Consider the following 27,548-nt stretch of genomic DNA (forward strand, 5'->3'; position numbering starts at 1 on the left):
TCTCCACTATTGCACACATGGCAGTTTGGTTTTAATTCCAGACTGCCAAAGCTCACCCTAGGTCGAGGGTGGCTCCGTGTGGTGGGAAAATCTCTCCTCCAACCCGAGCTTCCAAAGAAAGGCTCAGCAGTCTCTGTTGTCTGGTCTCAAGGCAGTTTATTGCAAGTTATCTAAAAGATTTTCTTCTTGATCTGCTGAGGTTTGCTCACAGCTCAGGCAGAGGCACACACACACCCTGACATCCTCTCTGACTCCCGACTGCTTCTTCTCTCCCCGCCCAGGGCTGCTGCTGTCCTTTATATGGTACATTACGTGTTCCATGGGTACAGTTTGTCCCCAATGCCTATTGCCTATATTAAATGGTGCTTTTCTATCTTTTATATGGTACATTACGTGTTCCATGGGTACAGTTTGTCCCCAGTGCCTATTACCTATATTAAATGGTGCTTTTCTATCTTTTATATGGTACATTACGTGTTCCATGGGTACAGTTTGTCCCCAATGCCTATTACCTATATTAAATGGTGCTTTTCAACTCTAAACCAATCTGTGAGTGCCAACATCACCAAGAACATGGAGGTAAGGAAGGAGAGAGAGGGAGGACAGGACAGGCCCAAATCCCTCCATCTTAAAACCTCTGACCCCATGTACAAAACCAAAACCCCCCTGTACAGCTCTCAAAAATTCTTCCCTTTACTTTGTGACTACTTCTACTATAACATCTAAACTTTTGTGACTTCTGGTTCTTCCTGCAAGGTTGGTAAATCATTCCATGGCTCAAACCCAAAATCACAGCTGTTTCCAGCTGCCTGCCAGGGTCTTAAATGCTTCTGACCTGGGCCCGGAATCTCCAAAAATGTCTGAGGGACATTTTGAGTTCCGACATCAGACCTTCTCCACTTTCCCAAAATCCATTTAAACAAATGTGCTGAAGTACATTGTTTCCCTCTACTCTTTGTTCTGGATCAGGGAGGTGGCCTTTATTTAAATGCTGCCCCTGGCCAAGAACATCGCTGGACCTGAAGGAGGAGGAGTGTGCTGGGCTGGATCCCGTCTGTGCCCCTGGAGGTGCTGTGGGCACAGAGGCCACTCCTGGGCTGGCCCAAAGCAGCACAGGGGCTGCTCTGGGGACAGCAGGGAGGGGCTGGGCTGGAGCACAGGGCGCAGCCCAGGAGGGGCTGTCCCAGCTCAGCTGCCAGACCTACTCTCCTCAAGCTCTGAGCAAACCCAGGAGTGCTGGGGGCTCTGTGCCCTGTGCCTGGGCCAGGCTGGCAGAGGCAGCAATCCCCTGCCAGGGAGGAAATCTGGGCAAGGAAAGGTGCTGAGCTCGGTGTTTTCTTGCTGGACCAGTGCAGGGTGTCCATCCTGGCACATGGCTCTGAGCATTCTCAGTGTGGCTGAGTCCTTTGGCACCATGTCCCCATCCAAGGCTTGGGGGTGTTTTCCTGCCAGAGGAGGGACAGGCTCCACCAGGAGCCCGTGGGGTTGTTGACCACATCTCCACATGCAAAACTTTATTGAGAATGATGCCTTGTGACGGCTGACCTCGAACAGAGACTAGATGGGCTAAAGAATAAAGTAGGGGTTTATTAAGAGGCCTCAATGGATCCACCTTGGGCAGTACAACCCAAAATGGTCACAAAATGCACAACCAGTCATGGGGTCTCACACTTTTATAAGTTCTGCCCCATTTGCATATTGGAGTTCATTGTCCCATTCCAGCTTTAGCCCAGGCAGTCCCATCCTGCTGGTTTTTCTCTCTTCAGCTCATGTTGTTTGTGCTCCTGGGCTGAGATTTGGATCATTTGTCCTTGGGTCCCCAGCTAGAGAAGGAATTGTCTCCCTACTCTGTGCAGAGAGCTCACCATCCCATAATACAAAGCCCAGACTTACACACTAAAGCAGCACAGAATGTGAAAAATATAAAAGCTAAAACCTGAGGCATCAAGAGGAGGGAATTGAACCTCCTGCAGTTAACAAGAAGACAATACAGGAGGGATTACAACCACTGTGACAGACGCAGCAAGTGGCTCTCACAAACTCCCCAAAGGAGAATCCTGTTACAGCTGCAGTAACCGAAATGTTCCCCAAGTGCTGCACAGCCTGGAACTCTGATGTTCATTAAAGTCAATAGGAGTAAATAAAGTCAGTGGGGGGTTTTATTGCATCTCCTGACTCTGAATGAATGATTGCAGGCATTTTGGCCCCAGTGATTGTTTTTCCATGTCCAGGAGCAATGGAAGGAGCATTTGGGACTGCAGGAACCCTGCTATGCTGCTCTAATGCCTGTCCAGGCCAGCGTGGGAAACCAGAGCACCAAGGCTTCCTGCACATCTGCTGATGCCATGCCATGCCATGCCATGGAACCCAAATTGTGTCAGCAGCCTCAGACATTCCTGCTTTCTTTGCCACGGTGCGGGAAAGGCAGTAGGGACTGAGACTTTGAGGGTGTTTCTAAGCAAGACCATGCTGCTTTTGCCACTGATGGGATGAGAGCAAACAGCAGCATAGGTGAGAGGCCAGATGAGGTCCAGGACATTTGGGAATGGGACCTTCCCTCTGTGGGTAGTGGGGAAAGTCTTTCATAAAAGCTTTATTTTTTTTTTTTTCCAAGCTCACACCATGGCAACGGTGTATATTCAGTTGAGCTGCTCAGTTTTTGTCGGTCGCTTTTCTTCAGAATATGCAGATGTGGAATTAATTGTTGCCTGTGGGGTTGTTCTGGAGAGAATGGACTGGCCCAACCCTTGTCTTCCCACATCCCAGCAGGGACAATTTACAGGGAGCAACTCTGTGGGGACACTGGGCCATGGAAAAGGCGGTTGAGTGCAAATAGGGTGGGAGTCTTTACATTCATGCAAGAGCTAATGGGATCTGACACATCTTTTTATGTCATGGATGTTTAAAGGGCCCTGGGGAGGACCACCCCTCTGTCAGGCAGGACAAGCCTAAAGGGGCAGGAGCTGGCTGTGCCTGCGAGCCAGAGAATGAGATGGGGCAGCAAATTGGCTTGGCTGAACTTTTGATTGGAACTAATGAGAAAAGAAGAATTTTTGAACTTTAGAAGAACAGGGAGGCAATTTAGCACAACTACAAGGGTGTTGTGGGGTTATGCAGAGGGAAAATAAGAAGGGTCAAAGCTCAACTTTAACTTATCTGGCTATTGCCATAGAAGACAATAAAAAATGTGGTTGTAAACACACCCAAAAGAGCTTGTAAATACAAGATGTAAATACATCCATACAAGCCACAAGAGTAGGGCTAAGGAGAAACTCCCTCCTTTATGGGATGTGGTTGGAGGCTGGTCTCTTCCCCAGCTATCAAGGGACAGAACAAGAGGAAATGGCCCCAGATTGTGCCAGAGGAGGTTAGGTTGTGTATTATGGAAAATGTCATTTTGTGGTGGTCAGGCAGTGGAACAGCTCCCCAGGGCAGTGGTGCAGTCCCCATCCCTGGAGGGGTTTAAAAGAGGTGATGTGCCCTTGGGGACATGGGTCAGTGATGGCCTTGGCAAAGCTGGGAGAAGTTGGACTGGTTGGCCTTAGAGGCTTTTCCATCCTAAATGGGTCTGTGGGAAAACCATGCTCAGAGCAGGGGTGACCCCTTCTGGGCCCCCATTCCTCTCCTGACAGAGCAGTGGAGCCAGCAGGGAGCTCTGCAGGTGCCTTCTGGCCCAAAGGGTGAATGGAGGGGTCAGAGTGTCCCTTCCCCGCCCCTGCTGCCCCCTCCCCTGGGTTCTCTGCACACTCACAGACCTTGCTGAGCACCAAAACCCCAGAGCTCCTGTCCTAGCAGAGTGAACTGCCCTGCAGGGCTGCTGAGAGCCCAAGTCCCCCTCTCCTCTCCCAAAGCCATGAACAAAACCAAAGCAGCTCTTTGCTGGGAGGCCTCGTCTGTGCTCCACAGCTGAGCTGGAGGCAGCCTCAGCCCCTGAGGCCCTGCAGCTCTCAGAGCCGGGTATATGGATCAGCAGACTGATGGTTGGGCTGATTCTCATCTTCTGGACAACCAGTTTGACTGGGTCTGGTTTTGGGTTTTTTTTTTCCCTCTCCTGTTGTTCCTCCTTCCAGCCACAAAGACCCAACATCAGCCTGATGCTGCTGCTGTCTCCCCTTGGAGGGGACTGATGGCAGCATGGATGGGCAGGAGGACGTTCAAACATCTCAGACTCACCATCAACTCAGGCAGTTTTGCTCTCCAGGGTTGGATGGTGGCTTAGCCACAAAGAACCCAACCTGGTCCAGTGGAAGGTGTCCCCAGGAGATAATCTTTAAAGGCCCTTTCCAACTCCAACCATTCAGGGCCACTGGTCCCTCCTGACACTGATCTGGTGTCACCCAGAGCAACACTTGCTTAAGGAGCAGTTTTTAGCACTGCTGGCTTGTGCAACCTGGCAAAGCAGCCAGATTTTTCCATCTGTTAAGAGCTGGACCAGTGCAAAGTCCAGAAATTAAAGGCCTGGATTTGGCCCCTGCTCTCCTGCATCAAAGAAGTTTCCAAGCCTCCAAGGAAAAACCCCAGAACTCCCGTGAACACAGATGTTTTGCTCAGCCCAGTGGGCTATACCTTGGGCAAGGAAAAGTAAATCCTGTGAGCAGAGCTGAGGGAAAGGGAAAAAAGACTTGTCTGGAATAGAAGAAACAAGCATGTGTGTATGGCAGAGAGAAGAGAGGGGAAGCAAATTAGATTTCTTTCTTTTATTATACAGGATCATATGTACAAGGTCACTTCTCTCCCAAACAGCAGCAGCACAGTCAGTTCACAGCCAAACCTGCAGCTCATCTCTCCAGGCCTGGAGAACAGCTCGGGACAACTCAGTGCAGACCTTGCACAGGAACCAGGCAAGGGTGGGGCAAGCATGGCTCTCCCTCCAACCCCTCCTCAAGCAGCCCAAACTAAGAAATGCAAAGAGAACTTTGTGCTTCAAGAGCCATGCGTGCTCCAGGATGGCGCCAGGGGCAGGGAAGTGACACCCCTGGAGCTGTTTACCCTTCACCCTTCCCAGAGATGCTGTGGGTGAGGTTGGAGCACTCAGGACCAGGCAGGTGTTGCGTGGGAGGGATTGGCCAGGGGGAAGGTGTGGACTCTGCTCTGGGTTCCAAGCACTGCTCTGTGTGTGTGTGTGTGTTCTGGAGGGGAAGGGGCGGGCAGGACACACCAGGTGTGAGTAAAGTGCTGTGTGAGTTTCAGTCCCCGGGAAAACAGGAGGAGCCCAGGAAGGAGGAAGGAGGAGAGAACGGCTGAGGCCTCTTGGCTGTGGGATCTGCGACGAGCCTGTGCTGGCAGCACGGGGCAGGGCACAGCAGCTGGGAGCTGGGGAGCAGGGAGGTGCTGCCCACCTGCATGCACCATGCCTGGGGCATCCCCTGTGCCAGCCTTGGGCACGCTGCCACCCTGGCCATGGAGCTCGGGCAGGAGCGGAGCAGCACCACGCTCCCCACGTGCCCTGACTGGGGCAGAGGAGGGGTGGGCAGCCAGGGAAGGGCTGATGTCTCTGGCTCCAGGCTGTAGGAGTTGGGTGCTCCACATCCCTTCCAGGAGGAGCTGGTCCAAGGAAAGGGTCTCATCCATGCCCCTCACTCTGCACAGGCTTGCTCAGCCCTGACAGGGTGGACAATGAGGACACCAGACCACTGAGGGTGATGTTTGCTTGCTTTCTCCTGCTTGGGATCACTTGCTTTCCTGCAGTTTCCTCTCCCCTTCCCTCCTCCAGCAGCTTTCCAGAGCACAGCAGCTGCTCCAGCACCGACTCCTTTCCACCTGGAAGTGACCGTGGACACACAGCAGCTCATGGGGCACAAGAACACAAACTGTCCAGACTGAGACACTGCTTTTCCCTCAGTCAGGAAATGCTCTGGCTCTCACCTCGCACAGGAAAAATGTCTTTATTGGGCTGGGCTGAGCTCTCTGCTCTCCTGCAAGCAGCTCTAGAACACCTCTGGCTGCCCTGGGGACACACCTGCATTCCTGGTCTCTGTGGTGGCTCTGGGTTGTGCAGGTCTGGCTCCTGCCTCCTCTGCTGGCTGCAGAGCTCTGAATGCATTGCAGGGGTGGTGGGGGTCTGCTGGGAGGATGAGTTTTCTTTGCCTTTGCTTTACAGATGGATGGAAGATGTCGGGCCATGTTTCTCCCTTGAATGCCAGGTAGAGATGACAGCAGCACTTCCATTCAGCTTGCCTTGCTCAACGTGCCAGGACAGGGTTTAGCCTCGTGCTTTCCTCACACTGTTGCTCACAGCTGCAAGGAGAGAAGGGGGAGCTACAGCACTGTCCTCGAACCCCAGAGATTTGTCACTCAGGAAAGGGGGCGAAGGGCTGGCCAGTGACCCAGCTGAGCAGCCAAGCTCCATGCTAGGAAAACACAGAGGATCAGTGGAAAAGAGCCTCTCCTGAAGCAGCAACCCCCCAGGCCCAAGAGGCACAGAAGGAGAGCTTTGGCTCCATCAGCAGCACGGGAGCTGTACCTGGTTACTGTAGCCTGGCATCCTCCACGTCTGTGTAATGGCTGTTCTCCTGCAGGGAAAAGGGAACCACAAACAGTGAATCACCCCGTGTCCCTCCTGCCCTGCCTGGGACACTGGGACACCTCACGTGGTCACCAGCTGGTCCCCTGCTGTGGGAGAGCAGTGCCAGCGTGCTCAGTGTGATGGACCAGCTACAAAGCACCCCTGGTATGGACACCAGCCAAAACCACCAATCTCCTCTGGCTCCTGATGCTGAAATGGCTCTGCCAAACAGACCTGGGGTATGCAATTCCCTTCAGGCCTTGGAAGTAATACAATCACAGAATCATTCAGATCGGAAAAGACTTCCAAGATCAAGTCCAACCATTAACCCAGCACCTCCACGTTCACTTCCCAGCTGTTCCAATGCCTGACCAACCTTTCAGTGAAGAAATTTCCCTGATCTCCAATCTAAACCTCCCCTGGCACACTTTGAGGCCATTTCCTCTCATCCTGTTTCTTGTTCCCTGGAACTGCCCAGTGCTGCCAAGGTGCCTCAGTCCACGAAGGTAAATCAGTGTCTTGATTCTGCTGCTGAGCACAGGAACTGGTCCCAGTTTGCAGCAGAACTCGTTATCCAGAATGGTAACACTCATCCAGCACTCCAAAGGCCACAATAACGGTGCTGAACTGCTCCCCAAGCAGGGCTTTGGAAAGCACAGCATGTGTTTGGACTGCCTTGATGGTCTTGGAAGTCTTTTCCAGCCTTTCTGGTTCCCAGTGGAATTTGCTCCTGGAGCTGCTGTGCAGAGCAGCATCACTGGGGCAAGGGGTGCTCAGCAGTGGGTTTAACCTCCTGCACAGGGCGAGTACTTCAGGGATGGAAATGGATCCAGGAGCTCTCTGCAGGGGACACAAGGGGCTCCAAAAGGAAAGGAGAGGGCATGAGCCTTGGAACGGGCCCTGAGGCAGCTGGGAGCTGGTGGGGGAGGATCAGGGTCAGCCCAGCTGGTGACACCGTGGCATCTCCTGCACCCCACTGGTGCAGAGACCCCAGGGGGAACCCCCTGGCTTCTGGAGGGGAGGAGCAGGGCTGGAGCAGGAAACAGAAGACTTTGGGACAGCATCAAGAGTAAGTTCTGGCCCAGTTGAGCAGGAGAGACATCATTCTGGCTCCTGATGGCCAAGAACACCTGGTCAGGGATGTGTGAAGGTGGAGAGAAGACTTGGCTGCAGAGCCCATGGGACTGTGAACCTGAGTACCCCAGAGAAGTGACCAACACCGAGAACAGGATCAAATCCCTGAACTTAAGAGAGCCCATCTGGGGTTGTTCAGGGATCTGCTTGGTAAAATCCTATGTGAGACATCTCTGGAAGCCAAGGAGGCTGAGACATGCAGACTCCTATGGTGTGAGACTTCCAGTGGGCACCCAGCACCAACCCCAAAAACCATTTAGATGCAGACTGGCAGATAAATCACCAAAACTGCACGAAAACAGAAGAAAATCTGACTTCAAATCAACCACAGTGTGCTGTAAATACCTGCACACATCAGGAATCCTTTAGCTTTCCCTCCAGAGCAGCTGTCTGTGTGCAGGGATCTCCCCTTGAGCAGGCCATCCCTCAAGACACCCCTCAGCTGACACCAGGCATTGATGGGCTGGCAGGTAACTTTTTTTGCACGCACATGACATTTATTAAGGCATGTCCACAATAATCTTTGTATCCCCTACGAAATATAGTAAATAGAACTGACCACCAATTCAGCTGCACTTACTCAGTGTTTTCCATATCCAAATTTATGGCTCAGAACTCAATAAACTCCCTCAGCTCTGTCTGAGTGACCTCTGGCTCTCCTCCTGCCACCCCCGTGCCCCTCAGAGCCAAAGGGATTTTAGGGACCCCATGTGGGTGCCATGTCCATGGACAGCAGGTGGTGACAGCCACACTGGGGTGTGGGACAAAGAGTCACTCCCAGGAACTGGGGGGACCTCAGGCCTGCTCAGGGCTGTGAGCTCTGGGGAGCTGCCTGCACACACTGCCCTGACCATCCAGAGCACTTGGGAGCCTGTCTGAGACTGGCAGTGGAATATTTCTGGTCTTGATGCCACATCAGGACCAGGGAGTTACAGAAAATAGAGATGTGAGTTGAAACATCTTTTTCTTCTCCTCTTAATGAGGACCAGCTCTTCCCAAACCACTGCCAGCAGATGTCCCTCCAGTGTTTTCTTACCCCGGCAAAGGCAGAGAAGTGCACATTTTTTGTTGACAGGCTTTGTGCTGCTTTATCATCATTAACATCAGCAAGTTTCCCCCTAATGTCTGCCATCTGTTTGCCCTGATGTAATTCAAACCTGGCCTTTTTTTCCTGACACAGCGTGTGCCTTTCTTCTTCCCAGTGCCTGGTGTGACCTCTCCCCTCCAGCAGGGCTGAGGGACTCCAGCCACGAGGCCCCAAACCTGAACAGCTCAAGGACCCCGTTCAGAGCCCTCACCCAGCATGGCTCCAGCAGGACAGAGCAGGAGAGCACAAAGCAGCTGGGAGTGTTTGGAGCTGGAGCAGTTTAAGGCCTTGGGAAGGGCTGTGGGTGTGCAGCGTGGGCACCCCAGGAACGGAGGGTGAGGAAGAGGAGAGGGATGCTGAACTTCATCCTCACTTCTGCTGCCACCAGTGCTGGGGTGGGGAGGGACTGGAGCTGTTCCTGGGGCCACTCAGGGCAGGTCATGTCCTTCTACCCTGAAGCCCTGCTGCCCTCAGCCTGTGGAGCTGATCCTGTTCTCAGCAGAGTTTGGTTTGATAAATGACAGTGCTGCCAGTGTTACCACAGTGTCTGTTCTGTACCCAAACACTGGGCTCCCATCCAAATGCACAGATTTATCTCTGGGCTCACCAGGAACACCCCTGTGTGGGGCAGGACTAGGAGCTGTGGGGCTGCTGTGTGCCCCACACATCTCTGGGATCAGACCTTGGCTTGTGCCATGGGACAAGTGCCTCTGGAGAGGGACTTTGGACAAAGGCCTGGAGGGACAGGACAAGGGGAATGGCTTCACATTGCCAGGGCAGGGATAGATGGGATATTGGGAAGGAATTCCTGCCTGTGAGGTGGGCAGGCCCTGGCACAGATGGTCCAGAGAAGCTGTGGCTGCCCCTGGATCCCTGGCAGTGCCCAAGGCCAGGCTGGATGGGGCTTGGAGCAGCCTGGGACAGTGGAAGGAGTCCCTGCCATGGCAGGGGGGTGGAATGAGAAGTTCTCTAAGGTTCCTTCCAATCCAAACCCTCCTGTGACTCTGTGAATCAGCTGCAAGGGTACTGCAAATGCAGCTCATCTAACACAGCCTGTCCTTGCCGTGTATTTAAATCCATCTTGGAATCACTTGGGAGCAGAGTGGATTGGTTTAAACTACTCCAAGCTGTGAAATCAAGGATAAATGTCTGAATTTCCAGAGCCAACCATGTTTCTTCAGCACCTCCACATGTGTTTGCATGGTCAGTGCTTCTGCAGGCTTGGAAGAACAAGTTGTGAGCAACAATCAGATTTTAATACTGCAATCTCTTTGCAGGAAGGAAAAACTACTTTTCCTGGGGATTTGGCAAGTTCCAGTAAAACTGTGGCCCGCGCCTTTGCTGCAGGGATGCATTACCCAAAGCTCTCTTACCAGTTCATCTTCACACTCCCGTGCCAGCCCCTCCTCCTCGCCCTCGTCCCCGTTGAGCGGCTCCTCCACGGTGGCCTCGGCCTCAGAGGCCGTGTCCTCCTGGGACACCTCGTTCTTGCTGCTCTCGGCCTTCTTCCGGGCCTCTGCGGGGCAACAGCCACGTCAGGGACGGGACAGGGCCACAGCCTGGCCTGGGACAGGGATGGGAACAGGGCCACAGCCTGGCCTGGGACAGGGCCACAGCCTGGCCTGGGAAAGGGATGGGAACAGGGCCACAGCCTGACCTGGGACAGGGCCACAGCCTGACCCGGGACAGGGCCACAGCCTGGCCTGGGACAGGGATGGGAACAGGGCCACAGCCTGACCTGGGACAGGGCCACAGCCTGACCCGGGACAGGGCCACAGCCTGGCCTGGGACAGGGCCACAGCCTGACCTGGGACAGGGATGGCAACAGGGCCACAGCCTGACCTGGGACAGGGACGGGAACAGGGCCACAGCCTGACCCACAGAACCAAGGATGGGAACAGGGCCACAGCCTGACCTGGGACAGGGCCACAGCCTGACCTGGGACAGGGATGGGAACAGGGCCACAGCCTGATCTAGGACAGGGATGGGAACAGGGCCACAGCCTGATCTAGGACAGGGATGGGAACAGGGCCACAGCCTGGCCTGGGACAGGGCTGGGAACAGGGCCACAGCCTGGCCTGGGACAGGGATGGGAACATGGCCACAGCCTGGCCTGGGACAGGGATGGGAACAGGGCCACAGCCTGGCCTGGGACAGGGCTGGGAACAGGGCCACAGCCTGGCCTGGGACAGGGATGGGAACATGGCCACAGCCTGGCCTGGGACAGGGATGGGAACAGGGCCACAGTGACCTGGGACAGGGATGGCAACAGGGCCACAGCCTGACTTGGGACAGGGATGGGAACAGGGCCACAGCCTGACCCGGGACAGGGATGGGAACAGGGCCACAGCCTGACCTGGGACAGGGCCACAGCCCGACCTGGGACAGGGATGAGAACAGGGCCACAGCCCGACCTGGGACAGGGATGGGAACAGGGCCACAGCCTGACCCGGGACAGGGATGGGAACAGGGCCACAGTGACCTGGGACAGAGATGGGAACAGGGCCACAGCCTGACCTGGGACAGGGATGGGAACAGGGCCACAGCCTGACCTGGGACAGGGATGGGAACAGGGCCACAGCCTGATCCCAGGGCAGAGAGCCCCACATCCACTGCGGGGGAAATACTAATAGTGGGAATGCTTCCTGCCATGAGGAGTGCTGCTGATTATGAGTAGGCAGCCCAGGACACCATGGAGAGGGCTAAGAAGGTTCTGCATGCCCCAGCAGGATGGTGGGAGCCAGGGATAGGGATAGGGACAGCAACAGGGACAGGGACAGGGATAGGGATAGGAACAGGGACAGGGATAGTGATAAGGATAGGGATAGGGATATGGATGAGATAGGAATAGGGATAGGGACAGGGACAGGGACAGGGACAGGGATAGGGATGGGGATATGGATGGGACAGGAATAGGGACAGGGAAAGGGATAGGAAAGGGGTAGTGTAGGGTAAGATAGGACATGGGTAGGACAGGGATGGGATGGGATAGGATAGGGATAAGGGAAGATAGAATAGGATAAAATAGAAATAGGATAGGAAATGAATAGGAAAGCAATGAGAAAGAAATAGAATAGAATAGAATAGAATAGAATAGAATAGAATAGAATAGAATAGAATAGAATAGAATAACGAAAAATGCAAACTAAAAAAAAAAATACAAACTATATGACAAAAGAAAAAAAATCTCATCATTTTAAACCCCAGCTCTGTAATCTCAGGAATTTTGGTGTGTATAATTTTGGCCTGTGATTCTACCCTGGAACCTGGAGGTTGACACTTTCCTGTCAGAACCTGGAGGAATTTGTGATGCCCAAGGCCAGCCCCGCGGCATCCCTGCCCCCACTGACCTGCAGACAGTTTCTGTTCCTCAGCAATCTGCTCCAGCCGGCCCAGGAGAGCATCAATGTTGGATTTGATCTGTGTCAGCTCCGTTTTGATTGTCTGGAGCTCACTGCTCTTCACTTGGGGGGAGGAAGGAAAGAAAGGAAGGCACTCAGAGCCCTGCAGAGCAGCCCAACCCCACACCTCCCCCAGGGCAGCTCCCTGAGCAGGCAGAGACAACAGGGAGGAACTCCAGGCTGGGAAGTGGCAGGGAAGCTGGGAGCTGCTCCCCAAAGAACCTGGGGGTGCTGTGTCCATGCAGGCTGCAGAGGCCAACTCCAGGCTTTGGCACCCTTAGGCTATATCTGCTCTATAGCTCCTCCACAACTTTACACTAATACTTACTCTAAAAATTTTTGAAAGCAAATCAAATCATATCAAATTGGATCCTTTACCTTCCTGAAACAACCTTGTAACCCCAAGGAGTAGAGTTCCTGGGTTCAGTGAAACTGGATTTTTATGTTAATTTTAAATACACGGGAAGAAATCAGTCTGAAACTTTAAAAATGTTTCTCTTTATCACCCTGTGTATAAGAATCAAACCTTTTGGTACAATTACACTTCTGGCAGCCTTTCTAAATCCAGTAATGCAGCTGCCACTAGGTATGTTTTTAGTTTGTAAAGATCAAGCCTGAGCCTTTTAGTGGCTGGAGTGGAGTAAGCACATAAGCAGCTGTACCCTGCAATAAATTCAGATTCTTTGACCATCACACTGAATCTGCATCTCTCTCTCCATCGCCCACACTGCACCTTCCCCAGTGCAGTTCCCAGGTGTCCTGAGGCATTTTTGGGAGCTCCCTGTGCCCTGCCCAGCCCCGGTGCAGTTCCCAGGTGTCCTGAGGCGTTTTTGGGAGCTCCTGGTGCATTTCCCAGGTGTCCTGAGGCGTTTTTGCGAGCTCCCTGTGCCCTGCACCTTCCCTGGTGCAGCTCTGAGGTGTCCTGAGGCGTTTTTGGGAGCTCCCAGTGCCCTGCCCAGCCCTGGCCCATACTCACACTTGAGCTTGGCCGAGCTGTTGGCGATGGCGGCCGACCTGGCGAAGAGCTTGACGGGCAGCGAGGCCTTGACGCGCCGCACCAGGGGGATGGTGACGCGCGGCCGCTTCACCGGCACCACGCGCGGCACCGGCGACACCCGGCCCCGGTACTCGAAGATCCTGAGGGAAAGGGAGGGGAGGGGAGGCCGTGGGGTGCCCCAGCCCCGCAGCGTTCCCGGTGATTGCCGTGCCACCCCACAGGCTGTCCCCAAAGCCTCCCGTCCCCGCCCCACACAGCCCCTCACGGGCTCTCACCTGTCGTAGAAGTCGTCTCTGTAATAGTCATAGTCGAAATCGTAGCCACTGCAGAGACAGTCAGGGCAGCAGGGGTTAATTAGTGCTGGTCATTCATTGCTGTTGCTCCCTCACTGTGTATTTCAAGGATAAATAAATGGATCCCGTTCATGAGGGACTCTGTTGGCCCAGGGCAGGACTGGGGGGCTTGAAGGCAGGGGAGGGTGGTGTTGGCACAGGGGTGTTAACCTGCTTTTCTCAAGGAGGAGCAAGATGTGTGTGGAGAAAAGTCAGGACAAAGGGGTTATTTATGGGGATATTAATTGATTTAAACCTCTCCCCCTCAGGCAGACCATGACCATGTCCTGTTTTCTTAAGCCTAAGCTGCATTTTAACCCAAAGTAGGAGCATTCCCCACTCCCTGGAGACCCAGTAACCCTTTCCCCCTTGCTGCAGGCAGTTTTTCTCAAGGCAGCACAAACCAGGTGGTTTGGCCCCACACACTGGGAGCAGCTGCCTCAGCTGAACACAGCACCCTTCCCTGCTGTGCTGGGCTCATCAGCACTGGCCACTTCAGAGGGATGCTGGTGGTCTCCTCTCTGCTCTGAACAAACAGAATTAGTGCAGCCCCAAAAAGCAAAGTCTGTCCTGCCTCCTGGGAGTGGTTGAAAAGAACGAGATTGGTGGGGGAGAGGGAAGGGCTGAGCCACAAGGGACTGGGGACAGGGAAGGATGGCCACCCAAGAGCGTGGCTGAGAGGTAATCTGGTGTCCTGCATCTTTGACAGAAGTGAACAGAATTACGTGTGGCTGACTGGGATGGCTGGTGGGAAGTGTGGTTTGGACCAGGAATTCCAGGTCTGTCCTGCCTATTGTGGCACTGAGCTTCCCAGCCAGTGCTCAGTTTCAGTAACTGGCTGGTTTCTGGAAGATGATTTTTCCACGCTCCCTGGGTTCCCCAGATGCCTGGGGCAGCATCTGGAGACCCAGCCTGTGCCCAGGGGGGACCTGAGCACCTGTGCATGGCTGGAGACACCACAGCTGCTTTGGGGCCAAAGAGCTGGTGCCAAGGTTAAGGACAAGGAGGTGGCTCGTGCACCTCCTGCCCCAGTCGTGCCCTGCCTGGGGTCTTCAGTGAGGAGACATTCCACAAAGCTGGGCCTTATCCCTGAGCTGCTGCTGCCTGTGGCATTCCCAGCTGGCTGGGGATGGGATGGGATGGGATGGGATGGGATGGGATGGGATGGGATGGGATGGGATGGGATGGGATGGGATGGGATGGGATGGGATGGGATGGGCAGTGCAGGGTCTCACTGCTGAGCAAGGAGACTGGTGGGGAGATGTGACTGTGGAGATGTGATCACCACAACCCTCCCAGATTCCACTGCATGGTGGAAAAGAGCCATTTTTGACAAATTCCAGATTCTTTTCAGGCCTTCCTCTTTTGATCTGAGTTGTAGCCAGCATTCCTGCTGGGCTCAGAGGAGACAGGACCATCCCACAGCCTCTGTCCAAACCTGTGCCTCATCTGTGTTTATTTATTCCCTCTCTGGATTGAAAGGGAAAGGCAATTCCTCCCAGGGCAGCTGCTGCTGGAATGATCCAGCTGTCTGTGGGGCTGAGGGGATGGAGATCACAGAACAAGGCACTTCCATGCAGCTTTTCATGATGGGTAACTGGATTTTTGTTCTAACCCAGAGTGAAACCTGGAGATACAAAAACCCTCCAAGAAAATAGCTCCCTTCAGCCTGCCAATTCACTTTGATCATTGAGGATGTTTGACTCCGGGTCTGTTTGAATCCAATAAATACAAAATACCATCAAAATAGGAATCCATTTGAAAGGAAAATTGAAGTAGGATGCTTCTATGCTGTCAGACTCTCCCTCTTCAATTTTTTCCCCCTCCTCAGATGCGACTCAGATGAAATTGCTGCAATTTTGTAATATTTTCAATCCTGACAGGCTCTGGTGAAGTGCTTCTGGCTCTCTCCAGCTGAGCCAGTGTTGTCCCCAGTCCCAGGCCAGAGGAGACAGTGCAACCTCCCTGTGGCTCCAGGGCTCCCCGAGGGATGAAGCAGAGCCTTCATCCACAGCACAAACTCCCTCTGATACCCTGGGGTTTAAGTTTTTCTGTTCTGTTTTGGTGTGCAGCTTTAGCTTTATATTAAGTGTTACTAGGATCTTCTCACAGGGTGGTGAAAACAAAACAATCCTGTTCTAGCTGGAGACTCAAGGACAATCTCTTCAAACCTGAAGCCCAAAGCACAAACAATGTGAGAAGAGGAGAACAGGCAGGCAAGGAGGATGAAACTTCATCATTTGAAGCTATTAATTGGGCAGTTCACTCCTATATGCAAATGGACTAAAACTTATAAAACGGTGAGACCAAGCCCTCTTTTGCTTCCATCTTGGAGCCATCTGGGCAGAGCCAGGACTGTGGCTCTGGTACTGCCAGGGTGTGGCCTTTGAAGGACTTCAATAAATAACCATTTTATTGCTCTAAATATCCATTTTATTGCTCTGAACTCCATCCAGCCTCTGTTCCAGCTCCTTAAAGCATCAACTCCACGAGGAGCTGCTCCTGCTGGGGAGCTCTCTGTGGTTTGGACCATGAGGCAGCTTTGGAACATTTGTTCATAAACAAACAAAGCTTGGGGGTGTGGGGCCAAATTCTGAGATGCCCAAATTCCTTTTTCCTGGCCCCAATTCATACTCCTGCTCTGAGCCAGCTTCTCCTCCAAGCCTTTGCTCCCCAGCAGAGCTGTGGGATCAGCACATGGGCAGCTCTGTGGGGCTGTGGGGATGGAGAGGAGCTGCAGCTCCAGCCCCAGCACACAGCACTGCCCTGCTGCTGCCAGCACTGTCCTGGGCAAAGCCTGGCACCTGGGAACACGGAATGCAGCCCTGAGTAGGGTGGGCACCTCCTCTCCAGCACTGACCCTGCCCTGAGGCACTTGGGCATCTCTGCCCTGTTCCTGGGCTTGGCTCCAGCACCAATAGGATGAAGCTCAGCCTCAAATATCTGTAGATCCCACCTGGAGAAGGTTGGAGAAGAGCTGGAGAAGGATAGAGATGCCCAAGAGCCCAGGTGAAGCCTCTTCCCAGACCAGTCAATCTGCTGGATGAAGTGACCAATGAACCCTGTGGATGTTACTGCACTGTGTTATTCCCTGTTTCCAAAGGGAATGTGGGAGCAAAGCTGGGCAGCCCTGTGTTCTCCTGGTGGGAATCACTCCTGGCACTTCTGCAGGGCATTCCCAGAGGCAATGAGGGGGTCACACCACGCCTGCACTGCAGGAAAGGGGCTCCACAGCATCTGTGGGTGCAAAGCCCGAGGGTGAGGGGTTCTCCTGCCCTGGCCCTGAATCTTTATGGGCTTGGGAGACACTTCCACCCTTTCAGAAGGAATTAAGGGCATAATTATCCCAGGGAGCTGGTCCTGACCTCCCAAAACACGAGTCCAGCCTCTGCAGTGCTGCTTCAATTCCTGCTGACCATGGGGCAGCCCTGAAGGAAGGCAGGGGGCAGGAATGAGGGATTTGGGCAGCCTGTGGCTGTGTGACCCTGCTCTAACACACCAGTCACTCATGGCTTAACAGGTGATGCCAGGGAGACAGGGGCTGGATGGCTTTAGCAGCATCCCTGGAATCAGGCTTTGAGCACAGGGCAGGTCTGCCAGGATGAATCCAGGGAGTGCCTCAGCACAGGTGATTTATCCTGAAAATTCCACTGCACGTCGGATAAACCATCCTGAGACTGAGGGATCATTCCTCAGTGACCTGGCAGCTCTGCCTTTGTGTACAGGAACAGTTTTTGGTGGTTTTCAATCAGCTGGTGACATTGCACCTTTCAGAATAAAGCAGAGTGAAAGGCTGGAAAGCAGGAAGGCTTCAAGGAACACCACGCTTCCACCTCCTGATGCATTGCCTCTGCTTTGATGGCCTTTAGCAATCAAACATTTCTACTGCCTCAGGTTCAAAATGCAACTGCTCATAACTGAGGGGTGGTTGTTTGCATGTGCTGCCTCTCCACCACATTTGTGGGGCCATTTCTGAGCCTGGACCTGAACAGCAAATGTGCATTTGAGCATCTGTGCTGTAATTACTGTCTGGTATTGCTAACCACGAGTGCCATGGTGAGCTCAGCTCCCACCCTTCTGTCATGGCATTACTGCAGTGGGCAATGAATCCCTGCTGGAAAGCTGCTTGGAAAATGTGGCACTGATCAAACAGTGATCTGGTGGAGCTGTGTGAGCCTCCTTCCCCTGCACACAGCCAAGGCAGTGGGAAATGAAGGAAGGTGGGATGAAGCCTGGCATTCCCAAAGTGCTGGGGCTGCTGTAGGCTGGGACATCACTGCTCACCTCCCCCTCTGCCCCAGGGCTGCTCTCAGCCCTGTCCAAGTGCATTTGGCACTGGGATGTCACTGCTCCAGCACTAGGGCCTGGGAGGGGTGTTGGGGATGGGCTGACACCAGCTTTGGGTGTAGCAGGGGATGGATGCCAGTGTCCTCTGGCTGTGACAGTCAGCCAGCAGTGCCTTGTCCCTGTCACTGCTTCAGAGCCCCCTCCAGGGGCCACTGAGCTGCAGACACCCAGCAGCTCTTGCCTGGGTTGTCCTCTCTGTCCTTGTGGCCGTGGAGCAGCTTTACCCCAGCTCTGCAGGGCAGGGCAGAGATTTGTGCCTCCAAAAGCCCAGGGTGACACTGGCAGAGTCACCTTCCCTTCCCTTCCCAGGCAGCTGACAGCATCTGGGTGGCATCTCTGGCACCGACCTCAACATGGCCCCAAATCCCCAAATCCCCCAGGAAATCTTGTCCAGACATTTGCTGTACAGGCAAAAAAAAAAAAAAAAAAAGCATTGGCAGAAGGCAGATTTGGGGAGTTTGGAGGGGCAGTGAGTGACTCCCTGGGGACACAATCACAGCAGCTCAGTGCCCAGCCATCCCCACGGGCAGCAGGGCCACGTTGTGGTGGTGGCCAGGAGCAGGCAGGGACCTGCTCTGTGCAAAGGGATGCTCTGGGAAGTGCCAGAGGGAGGGAGGGAGAGAGGCCCAGAGATCCAAGAGTGGAGAAGAGCAGTGATGACAGCAAGGCCTTGTAAAAAGTGAAGGTGCCTCATGTGGAGACACCTGAGAAAACTGATTGTGGTACAAGCCTGGGTGGAGGTGGATGGGAGCCTACATCCCCAAGGATTTCTGTTTAACACCTGGACACCCACCTAGGCTGCTGGATAGGTAAAAATGTCACAACTGTTGATTCCTGTATGCTCAAAATGGAATTTCCCTTGCCTTGCCTTCCCCTCAACCCTCCCATGCAGACTTGGAGTGAGGCAAAGCAAAAGCCAGCCTTTGGAAAAATCCTCTGCTGTGTTTAACACAGCACTTCTATAAATTACAGTGCTGTGATTTTTGAAGTCTAACATTTAGAAAAATTGATGGTGGTTTGGGAAGCTGTAACCACAGCTCGCTGCAAACCTGGGATCCCTGTTCTCCAGGAGATATCCTAAGTTCTGCCAGTCCAGATGGCAAAGTTTTAATCTGACAGCCAGTCTGGGATGAAATATTGCTGGAGCTCAGAGCAGTGCAGTTCTCTGGCCCATATTTTAGCATATCCATATTTGTGGGAGGGAGCAAACATCTCTCTCAGCAGTCTGAAGTCTGAAATATTGGTCATTGCAGAGGAAGGGATTAGTGCTCCAGGCACGGCTGAGCAGTAAATGAAAAGCTCGTTAGTGCAAGATGTATGGAAGGAGCTGATGTGTGTTATGGCCCCAGCCCCACGTGAGCAGCCCACGTGCAGCTGAGCTGCAGGATTTGTGTCATCTCTGCTCCCAGCTCCTTCCCCTCTGGTGGCATCCCCTGGGACCCCAGAGAGCCTCGTCCTGTGAAGGTCCAAAGGGTCCCAGGGCGGGAGGAGCAATGTGCCCGAAAGCTGCACGGGGGAACTTGGCTGAGAGGCTCCTGGAAGGAAACCAGGGATGTCTGGGGGTGGTGGGAGCCTGCTGGGGCTCTGGGGGGGTCTGGCTGTGCCAGAGCTGCATTTTCTAACCAGGATTTGCCATTCCACACCACACTGGTGCAGGACCACATGGCTGAGTCTGAATCACAAGGTTCTCCTAACCTCTCACACTTTTTTCTTCTTTTTCTGGAAAAGTCTTCAGTTCTCTCATGGTTTCCCCTTTTGCTACACCCACCTATAACCCCAAGACTAATTTTAGTCTTTTCCTCCCAACCTCACACCTTCCAACTCCTTACTCAGCCCCTCGGTCTCCTCACTATGAGACTGGCATCAAAATCATAGCAATTTATAAATAAAACACATCTGGGGACTTTGTTATTTAGTTTTGGGTTCCTGAACCTCCAGGGCACTCCTGATATACCTTTCCAAGTTTCCCCTTCTGCAGCCAGAAACAGGAACTTAATGAATTTCTCCCACATTCCCCTGACTCCAGAGTCTGGGGCTTAAATGAAAATCTTCACCTCTTGTGGAAATAACGATAAATTCTCTTGAGCTGAGGGCTCAGTGGCATCTGTAACACACTCCATGTGCCACAGACCTCTCCATGTCCCACCTGTCCCTCCTGTTCCCTTGATCCCTGGACTGTGCTCCTCAAGATGGGCTCCCTTGGGATTTCCCCCAGCCACCTCCTTGGTTCACCTTTATTTGTCACCCCAAGGGCTTCCCACTTCCTTCCCTTCTCCTGTCCCTTTGACAATCACTCTTCTCTTTCCCTAAGTGAGCCCTGTTCCCTGTTTTCCCCCCACACCCAGCACCTCTGTGCCCACTCCTGCTCCCTGGCTGCAGGAGGGTGCTCCTCTTGCTACCCCTCCTCTGCCCACCCTTCTCCAACCCTCTCCAGGTCCACCCCCTGCACAGGTGGGACCGTGCCCAGGAGATCTCCCCCAACACCACAGGCATTGGCCAACCTTGGGCTGCCCCAGGGGCACTGCCAAGGGAAGGTGTTGCCCTGATTTTTAAAAGTGTTACGTTTTCTTTTATAGTTCTTTTGAAAGTTTTAAAGTTCTCATAAAAACTTCTTTAGCCTTCTGATAATGTTTACATATTTCTACTGGAGTTCTCACACACTGTCATGTAAATAATGATTGTTTTGCATTCTTCTTTGTGGGAGGAGAGAACTGATGGACTGTTGGTTTTACCAGAGTGGTTGGAGAGGTGGCAATTTCATCCTGCAATCCACTGTCACTTTTGGAATTTTATATATTGCAAAGTCAAAAATAAAATTAGCTCTTTTTTCTCTTTTGAATTTACCAAACTTCTGTGTGCTCATTTCGTGTCCAATAGCGACAGGAAGGAGCCCCATGGAGAAGCTCTGGATGTGCAGCAGTGCCCAGGCTGCTGGGACAGGCAGCAGGGAGCTCAGGGCACTGGCTGGGGGGTGCTGGAGGGCAAACAGCAGCCCAGAGACCTCACCCACTGTGGTGAACACCTACCTGTACAAGGCAGAGGCTGCTCTCTTCAGCCCTTTGGGTCTGTTGGGTTTGGGCTCCCCGGCCATGTTGATGTCTGCAAGGAAGGGACACGCAGCTGTGACATGGCACATCCCTGCCCCCCTTCAGCTGGGGGGATGCACACTCCCCACAACCCCCACCCACTGCCACCCACTTCTGGCACGGCTGGGGCCTGCTGGGGCTCCACAGGAAGGTGAATAAAGCCCTGCACTTGGGAAACCTCTTCCTTTTCCTTTCCAGAGCTACCCACCATCCCCTGAGCAGTCAGCACCCTGCACATGGTCCCCTCCACACACACAAACCCAGAGCAGCTTTCTTGGGAGAATTCAGTGAGATAAGGCAAAATCCAGACCTGCTGCAGGGTGTGACTGCTGAGCACCCACCCCGGGGTTATTCCCCTTTGGGAATAACCAGGAATGCTGGGCAGCAGCCAGGCGGGCACTGCTGTGGACACTGGGTTAAACTCTGCATGGTGCCCGTGCCTGAGCTGCTCTTGGGGCAGCATCTTCTGCCAGGGGAGGGGAGAAGGAGCTCCTCTAATCCCCTGGGGGAATGTCACTCCTTGGCCATGGTGCCAAACGTGCTTTTGATGTGAGAATAAAGTGACACAGCCATTTTCATGGAGCTGCTGAGAGCCTGGCAATCCAACATTGGTGTGGAGCCAGAACTCAGAGAGGTGAGCAGTGGCAAATTCCCCACTGCCTTCTCCAGTCAGCCCTAAACCTGCTGGTTCTTCAGGCCCTATGTGTATGAAAAGGTGCCAGACCTCTGGGCATGTCAGATCTGAGCTGAACAAGACAGGGTTTCCTCATGTGCACCAGCATGAAACCATGGCCCTCAGACATGGCAGGAATAAAGAGGAAGAAGCATTTATGTCAAAACCCCTCATATTTCAAAAATCCAAGCAGTGGAAGGTGAGGGAGTGAAAGAGCAGCTGCTGAGTCCATGGGGTTGGTAAGAAGCCTCATCAGCTGGTGTGAGGCCAGTGATGATCTCCAGGAGCTCGGAGGAGCCACACTGTGCTCCTGGAAAAGGCTGGCTGGGTTCAGGAGACTCTTAGGCACAGCTGGGTCACCTGCTGAACATGCCTTGACCTGCCCTGAGGGATCTGGTCCCCACAGAGAACCAGGGGCTGAGAGTGTCCCACCCATGGGCACATCCTGCAGCTCCATGAGACCAGTGCCCCACGGGAGCTTTGGGATGGACCAGAGGGGTGGTGGGAGAAAAAGATCCCAGGATGGTTTGGGTTGGAAGGGACCTTAAAGCCCATCCAGTGCCACCCCTGGCAGGGACACCTCCCACTGTCCCAGGCTGCTCCAGCCCCATCCAGCCTGGCCTTGGGCACTGCCAGGGCTCCAGGGGCAGCCACAGCTGCTCTGGGCACCCTATGCCACGGCCTGCCCAGCCTCACAGGGAGGAATTTCTTCAATGATGCCTTTAATTTCTGCTACCTGCAGCTTAGGGGGCATCCAACTAACTTTGAGCACATCAGGCCATTCAAAACTTTTGATTTTTTCATGTTTTATGAAGGGACTTTATTAGGAAAGGCAGACAGGTGGGTCCACACCCCATCAAAATTAAGAGCCTACAAAGTGATTCAAAGGAACTTCCTGCTGACTTAGGTATTAACCTGGAAAATCATCTCCGGGAGCACGGGGAGGCTGCAGCAGTGCTGGGATGAGCTGAGCAGGAGGAGCACAGGCTGCACACACAGGACACGACTCCAGAGGAGCATGGACATGCTCCCACTGACCAGGGCCTTGCTGTGCAACCCCCTGGCTGCCTTTTAGGGTCTGGCAAGAGACCTTATTCCTGCTGAAGCTGAGCTTGGCCTCTTTCTGAGCTTGCACAACCAATGTGTGTGCTTGGCTCAGCCGTGGCCCCGAGTGCTGCTCTGGGGGCACATTCCCATCAGAGCCTGGGTTTGCCTTGCTGCCCTCCTCCCTCCACCCTGCCCTGCCCAGCTGAGGAGAGCGCGGAGCTGATGGTGAGAGGCTGCACGTGGGCACAGGGCAGGTGCAGAGCCAGCTGCTGCCAGCAGGAACATTCCCCACACAGCCTGCTGGGCCACCAAGGCTGCTGGCACTGCCAGGGAACAAAGGGATCAGTCAGACACAGCCCTGCCCAGCTGCAGCTTCCTGGCTCTGAACCCTCTCTGCTGCCAGGGTGCAGCTCCCAGCTGCCAGTCACTGCTCCCACGGACTGGAGAGCCCCTGGCAGCACCAGGCTGGGAACACTCTGCAAGAGGGCACTGGAAGCCCAGGAAAGAAGGACAACAATCAGCTCCATCTCCTGGGGTACAAGATGTGGCTGGGGCTGTGCATTCTGTCAGCATCTGTCAGAGCTGGGGTAGGTCTCTGCTGTTCCCTGGGCAGTTTTTTCTTCATCTCTCCCACAGCCAATCCTCCTTCCAGGAGATCTCTGCTGTCCATGGCCACTGAGTGTCCCTGCATGGCTGAGAAAATTCCATCATCCATGGGGAGATGCTGCGCCCAGGGGAGGAGCCGAGCATTCCTACCTGGATACAATCTGACCTGGGAACCCACAGCAGCCTTTGCCCCCTGCATTCCCAGAGGAGCAGCTTTCTCCCCCCTGCATTCCCAGAGGAGCAGCTTTCTTCCCCCTGCATTCCCAGAGGAGCAGCTTTCTTCCCCCTGCATTCCCAGAGGAGCCCAGGCCCATCTCCCCCAGCCCTGGAGCTCCAGAGGAAAACTCCCCCCTTGTGCAGGATCCTGCTCCAGCAGAAGCACAGCTGGCACTGCAGGAGGGCTGAGCCACCCTGGGATGGGACTGCTGCCACCTCCCTGACCCACAGGGGGACAGGGCCTGCTCTCACTCTGGCAGGGTTCTTTTGTATTACTGCATTTTTATTTTATTTTTATTTTTTTCCCTAATAAAGAACTGTTATTCCTACTCCCATATCTTTGCCTGAGAGCCCCTTAATTTCAAAATTATAATAATTTGGAAGCAGGGGGTTTACATTTTCCATTTCAGGGGATGCTCCTGCCTTCCTTGGCAGACATCTGGCTTTTCAAACCAAGACACTTCATTTGCTGATCCCCACTGCTACAAAAAGCCCAATGGAGCCCTCCCTGGCACCCAACAAGAGCAGGGAATTCATGCTCTCAGCTATTGCAGTGATGGGTGGTCAGATCCCACAGGATTCCCTTGAGAGTGAGAAAGGAGGGACAAGAGCTCAGCAGGAACATCAGCCTGGACAGATTTTACATCTCATTCCCCTTCTGGCTCCCTCCTCTGCATCACTGACTCCATCTGCCCAGCCCAAGCAGCACTGGTCCCTCCTGCTCATACCCAGGCACTGTTCCCACACTCAGTGGGGAGGTTTTGCTTTTCAGTCCACATGGCAGGGGATGGTGTGGATCCAGCTTCCAGTGCCTCCCTAGGGCAGCTGCCTCCTGCAGTGACTGGGGTGTCTGCAGAAGGCACCCAGAGGCTGCCAGGACCTGCAGGGACAGTCCCCTCAGCAGGGTGTCTGCAGTATCCCCTGGCAGTCCCAGCCTGTCCTCCCTCTCCCCGTTCCTACACGGCCACCCCTCCTCTATTTAGAGAAAAGCTTCCAGCCTTGATTGTCTCACCACAGCTTTTCTCTGCTGGGTTCTCCTGCAAGGGGAGCATCCCAGAGCTCACTCCTTTAGGAGCACCCCAGAGCTCACTCCTCCATGAACACCCCAGAGCTCACTCCCCATGAACACCCCAAAGCTCACTCCTCCAGAGCACCCCAGAGCTCACTCCCCATGAACACCCCAGAGCTCACTCCCCAGGAGCACCCCAAACCTCACTCCCCAGGAGCAGCCTGAGAAGATCTCCTGTGCTCAGCCTGGCCCTTGGGACCAGCAGACATCAGAGGTTTCAGAGGTTTTCTGACAGGAGGTTTTCCTCACAGCAAACCTTTCATCTCTCTCTTCAGCTCAGTGAACAGGTGCTCCCTGTCTCTTGGCCACATCTCCTCTGTCTGTCTGGAGCATTACAAGGAGCTCCTTGGGCTCCATCCTAGCTCAGGCTGCACATGTGGGCCAACATCTGGGCTGGAAGCATTCCTGGCATGCTGAGCTCTGCCAGGTCTGCAGCTCCGCTCTCTGGAGCTCGAGAGAAGTGAGCAGAAGTTTCTGGTATCTGGATAAACCTCAGAGGAAGCAGCATGGCCTCAGTATGACCTCCTGTGCCAGCAGCAGGGTGGGAATGGGCTGCAAATTGCTTTCCTGGGGTCCCACTGCCTGCAGCAGGCTTGGAAATCACTATTTTTCATTAAAAATCCTCTCCCCAGTTCCAATTCTCAGCTTGGAGCTGGTGACACCTCAGAGCAATCTGAAAAAGCAAAGATGCAGCTGGGGGGATTTGCTTGTTAGTTCTCATGCCACAGCAGTGCAGACGTGGGGGAATTCTCTTGTTTAACATCTGCTGGCTGGAGTTAGGCTGAGCTGGTCTGGAGATCAGCTCTCCTGACAGGCTAGGGCCTGGTCCTGCAAGGGAATCACTGAATCACAGAATGGGATGGGTTGGAAGGGACCTTAAAGCCCACCCCTGCCATGGCAGGGACACCTCCCACTGTCCCAGGCTGCTCCCAGCCCCATCCAGCCTGGCCTTGGGCACTGCCAGGGATCCAGGGGCAGCCACAGCCTCTCTGGGCACCCTGTGAATTGTTCCCAGGGAACAATTCCTTCCCAATATGCCATCTAACCCTGCCCTCTGGCAGTGGGAAGCCATTCCCCTTGTCCTATGCATGCCTTTGGTACCAGGCAATGTCTTTCCCCACCCTTGTTCTTCCCCAGCAGTTCCAGGACAAGGCCATGGGATAACCCAGAACTGTGGTTTTGCTGTTTGGCTCCTACAGTCACAGCTCAGAGCTGAAGTTTTGGGCCACAATGTCACACATAGCTCTGATCCCATCCTACACAGGAGCTGGGAGCCTTCAGCCCCTGCCTGGGGTGCTGCTGGAATGCTGGTCTCCAGCTCTGTGCCTGGCCAGGAATCCTGCTGACCCTGCCCTGTCACTCTGGCCCTGCTGGGTCATCTCTGACCCTCTCTGCAGATCCAACACCCCAGTCTGACTGGGCACTAGCCATCCCTTCACCATCACCCCATGGAACTGATGCTGTTTGGGTTTTGCATTTTTTGTTCTTTGGTATGTTCTCTGTATTCTTCATACATGTATTTGTAGCTCTGTAGCCTATTGTATTAGTGATTAATTTTCCCAGTAATTTTCCATGGCCTTTTCCTAGACAGAAAACCGAACAAAATCCAGATCTCCAAGCCCTGAGTGGTACAGGACCCCAGAGCTGTCTTGGTTCTTCCTGGGAACCAAGGCCATGAACAACTCTTGGAGATCCATTTCATGGACAGAGAGCAGCCAGTGCCCAGGGGGGACTCCAGAGAAGGGGCTTGACTGGGGGGGATTTGCATCACCACTTGTGCTCCTAATTGGTGCTTTTTATCAATCATGCTAATTTCCTAAAACCTATAAAAATGTACTCACCCCTGTTAGGGTGAGCTATTGTGGACATTTTTTCATAACTGCCCCTGAAACCTTCAAATAAAAATCCACTTTTATATTCACAGAATGACCAGGTTGGAAGAGACCTTCAAGATCATGGAGTCCAACCCAGCCCCAACACCTCAACTCAGCCCTGGCACCCAGTGCCACATCCAGGCTTTGTTAAACACACCCAGGGATGGGGACTCCACCACCTCCCCAGCAGCCATTCCAGAACTTTATCACTCTTTCCATGAAAAACTTTTCATAATATCCAGCCTGAATTTCCCTTGGTGCAGCTCGAGGCTGTGTCCTCTGGTTCTGTCAGTTCCTGGAGAAAGAGCCCAGCCCCAGCTGAGCACAGCCACCTCTCAGGAGCTGTGGGGAGTGACGGGGTCACCCCTGAGTCTCCTTTTCTCCAGGCTGAGCACCCCCAGCTCCCTCAGGGGTTCCTCACAGGGTTTGTGTTCCCAGCCCCTCTCCAGCCTCGCTGCCTCCTCTGGATGTGCTCCAGCATCCCAAGGTCCTTCCCAAGCTGAGGGGCCCGAGCTGGACCCAGCACTCGAGGTGTGCCCTCAGCAGTGCCCAGCACAGGGGCAGGATGAGCTCCTGCTCCTGCTGGCCACACCATTCCTGACCCAGGCCAGGAGCCATTCTTGGCCAGCAGGGCACACTGCCCTCTGACACCCACAGCAGGGAGGGCACCACGCTGCTGGCCCATGTTCAGCCAGCTGACAGCCAGTGCCCCCAGGTCCCTTTCTGCCTGGGCACTGTCCAGCCACACCGTCCCCAGCCCTTGGCATTGCAGGGGCTATTGTGGCCAAAATGCAGGACTGGGCACTTGGATTTATCAAACTTCATCCTGTTAGACTCTGCCCATCCATCCAACCATTCCAGGTCTCCCTGCAGAGCCCTCCAACAGATGGACACATGCTCCCAGCTCAGTGTTGTCCACAAACTTACTAACAGAATTCAATCCTCTCGTCCTGTGAGCTGCTGCTTGGAGAGAGAGACCAACCCCCAAAATATTACCTCCTTCTAAAATGATCTCCGGTTTCTTTTCCAAAAATGGGGAAAAATGCCACAGCACAGCCCATCCAGCAGGCTGCTTGTGGATGAGACAGTCTGGTCAGAGAGAGAAAGCTAGATAAGCTTTCCCATTAATTGGTCCGGGAAATATTAGGGAGCTGGAGACAAAGAACTGTAAATA

The 27,548-nt window shown here is 53.8% G+C and overlaps 1 protein-coding gene across 6 annotated transcripts in view; it reads right to left on the bottom strand.

Annotated features, from left to right (window-relative positions):
* Positions 1–4,682: 4,682 nt before the first annotated feature.
* RALY (RALY heterogeneous nuclear ribonucleoprotein) overlaps positions 4,683–27,548 on the bottom strand; it is a 134,815-nt gene continuing 111,949 nt past the window's right edge. For 4 of the 6 annotated variants that reach the window (XM_072917199.1, XM_072917200.1, XM_041720210.2 and 1 more), the window contains 7 exons: positions 20,830–20,902; positions 13,400–13,447; positions 13,104–13,264; positions 12,077–12,190; positions 10,100–10,242; positions 6,464–6,512; positions 4,683–6,237 (listed from right to left, as the gene is read on the bottom strand). In XM_072917199.1, coding sequence (XP_072773300.1) covers positions 6,468–6,512; positions 10,100–10,242; positions 12,077–12,190; positions 13,104–13,264; positions 13,400–13,447; positions 20,830–20,902 — 584 coding nt within the window. In that variant the 3' untranslated portion in view covers positions 4,683–6,237; positions 6,464–6,467. Of the gene's footprint in view, positions 6,351–6,463; positions 6,513–10,099; positions 10,243–12,076; positions 12,191–13,103; positions 13,265–13,399; positions 13,448–20,829; positions 20,903–27,548 lie in introns of all 6 variants that reach the window. The other 2 variants (XM_072917197.1, XM_072917198.1) reach the window with 2 other exon arrangements.

The sequence above is a fragment of the Taeniopygia guttata genome, chromosome 20 (assembly GCF_048771995.1).
Source record: "Taeniopygia guttata chromosome 20, bTaeGut7.mat, whole genome shotgun sequence".
Taxonomy (NCBI): domain Eukaryota; kingdom Metazoa; phylum Chordata; class Aves; order Passeriformes; family Estrildidae; genus Taeniopygia; species Taeniopygia guttata.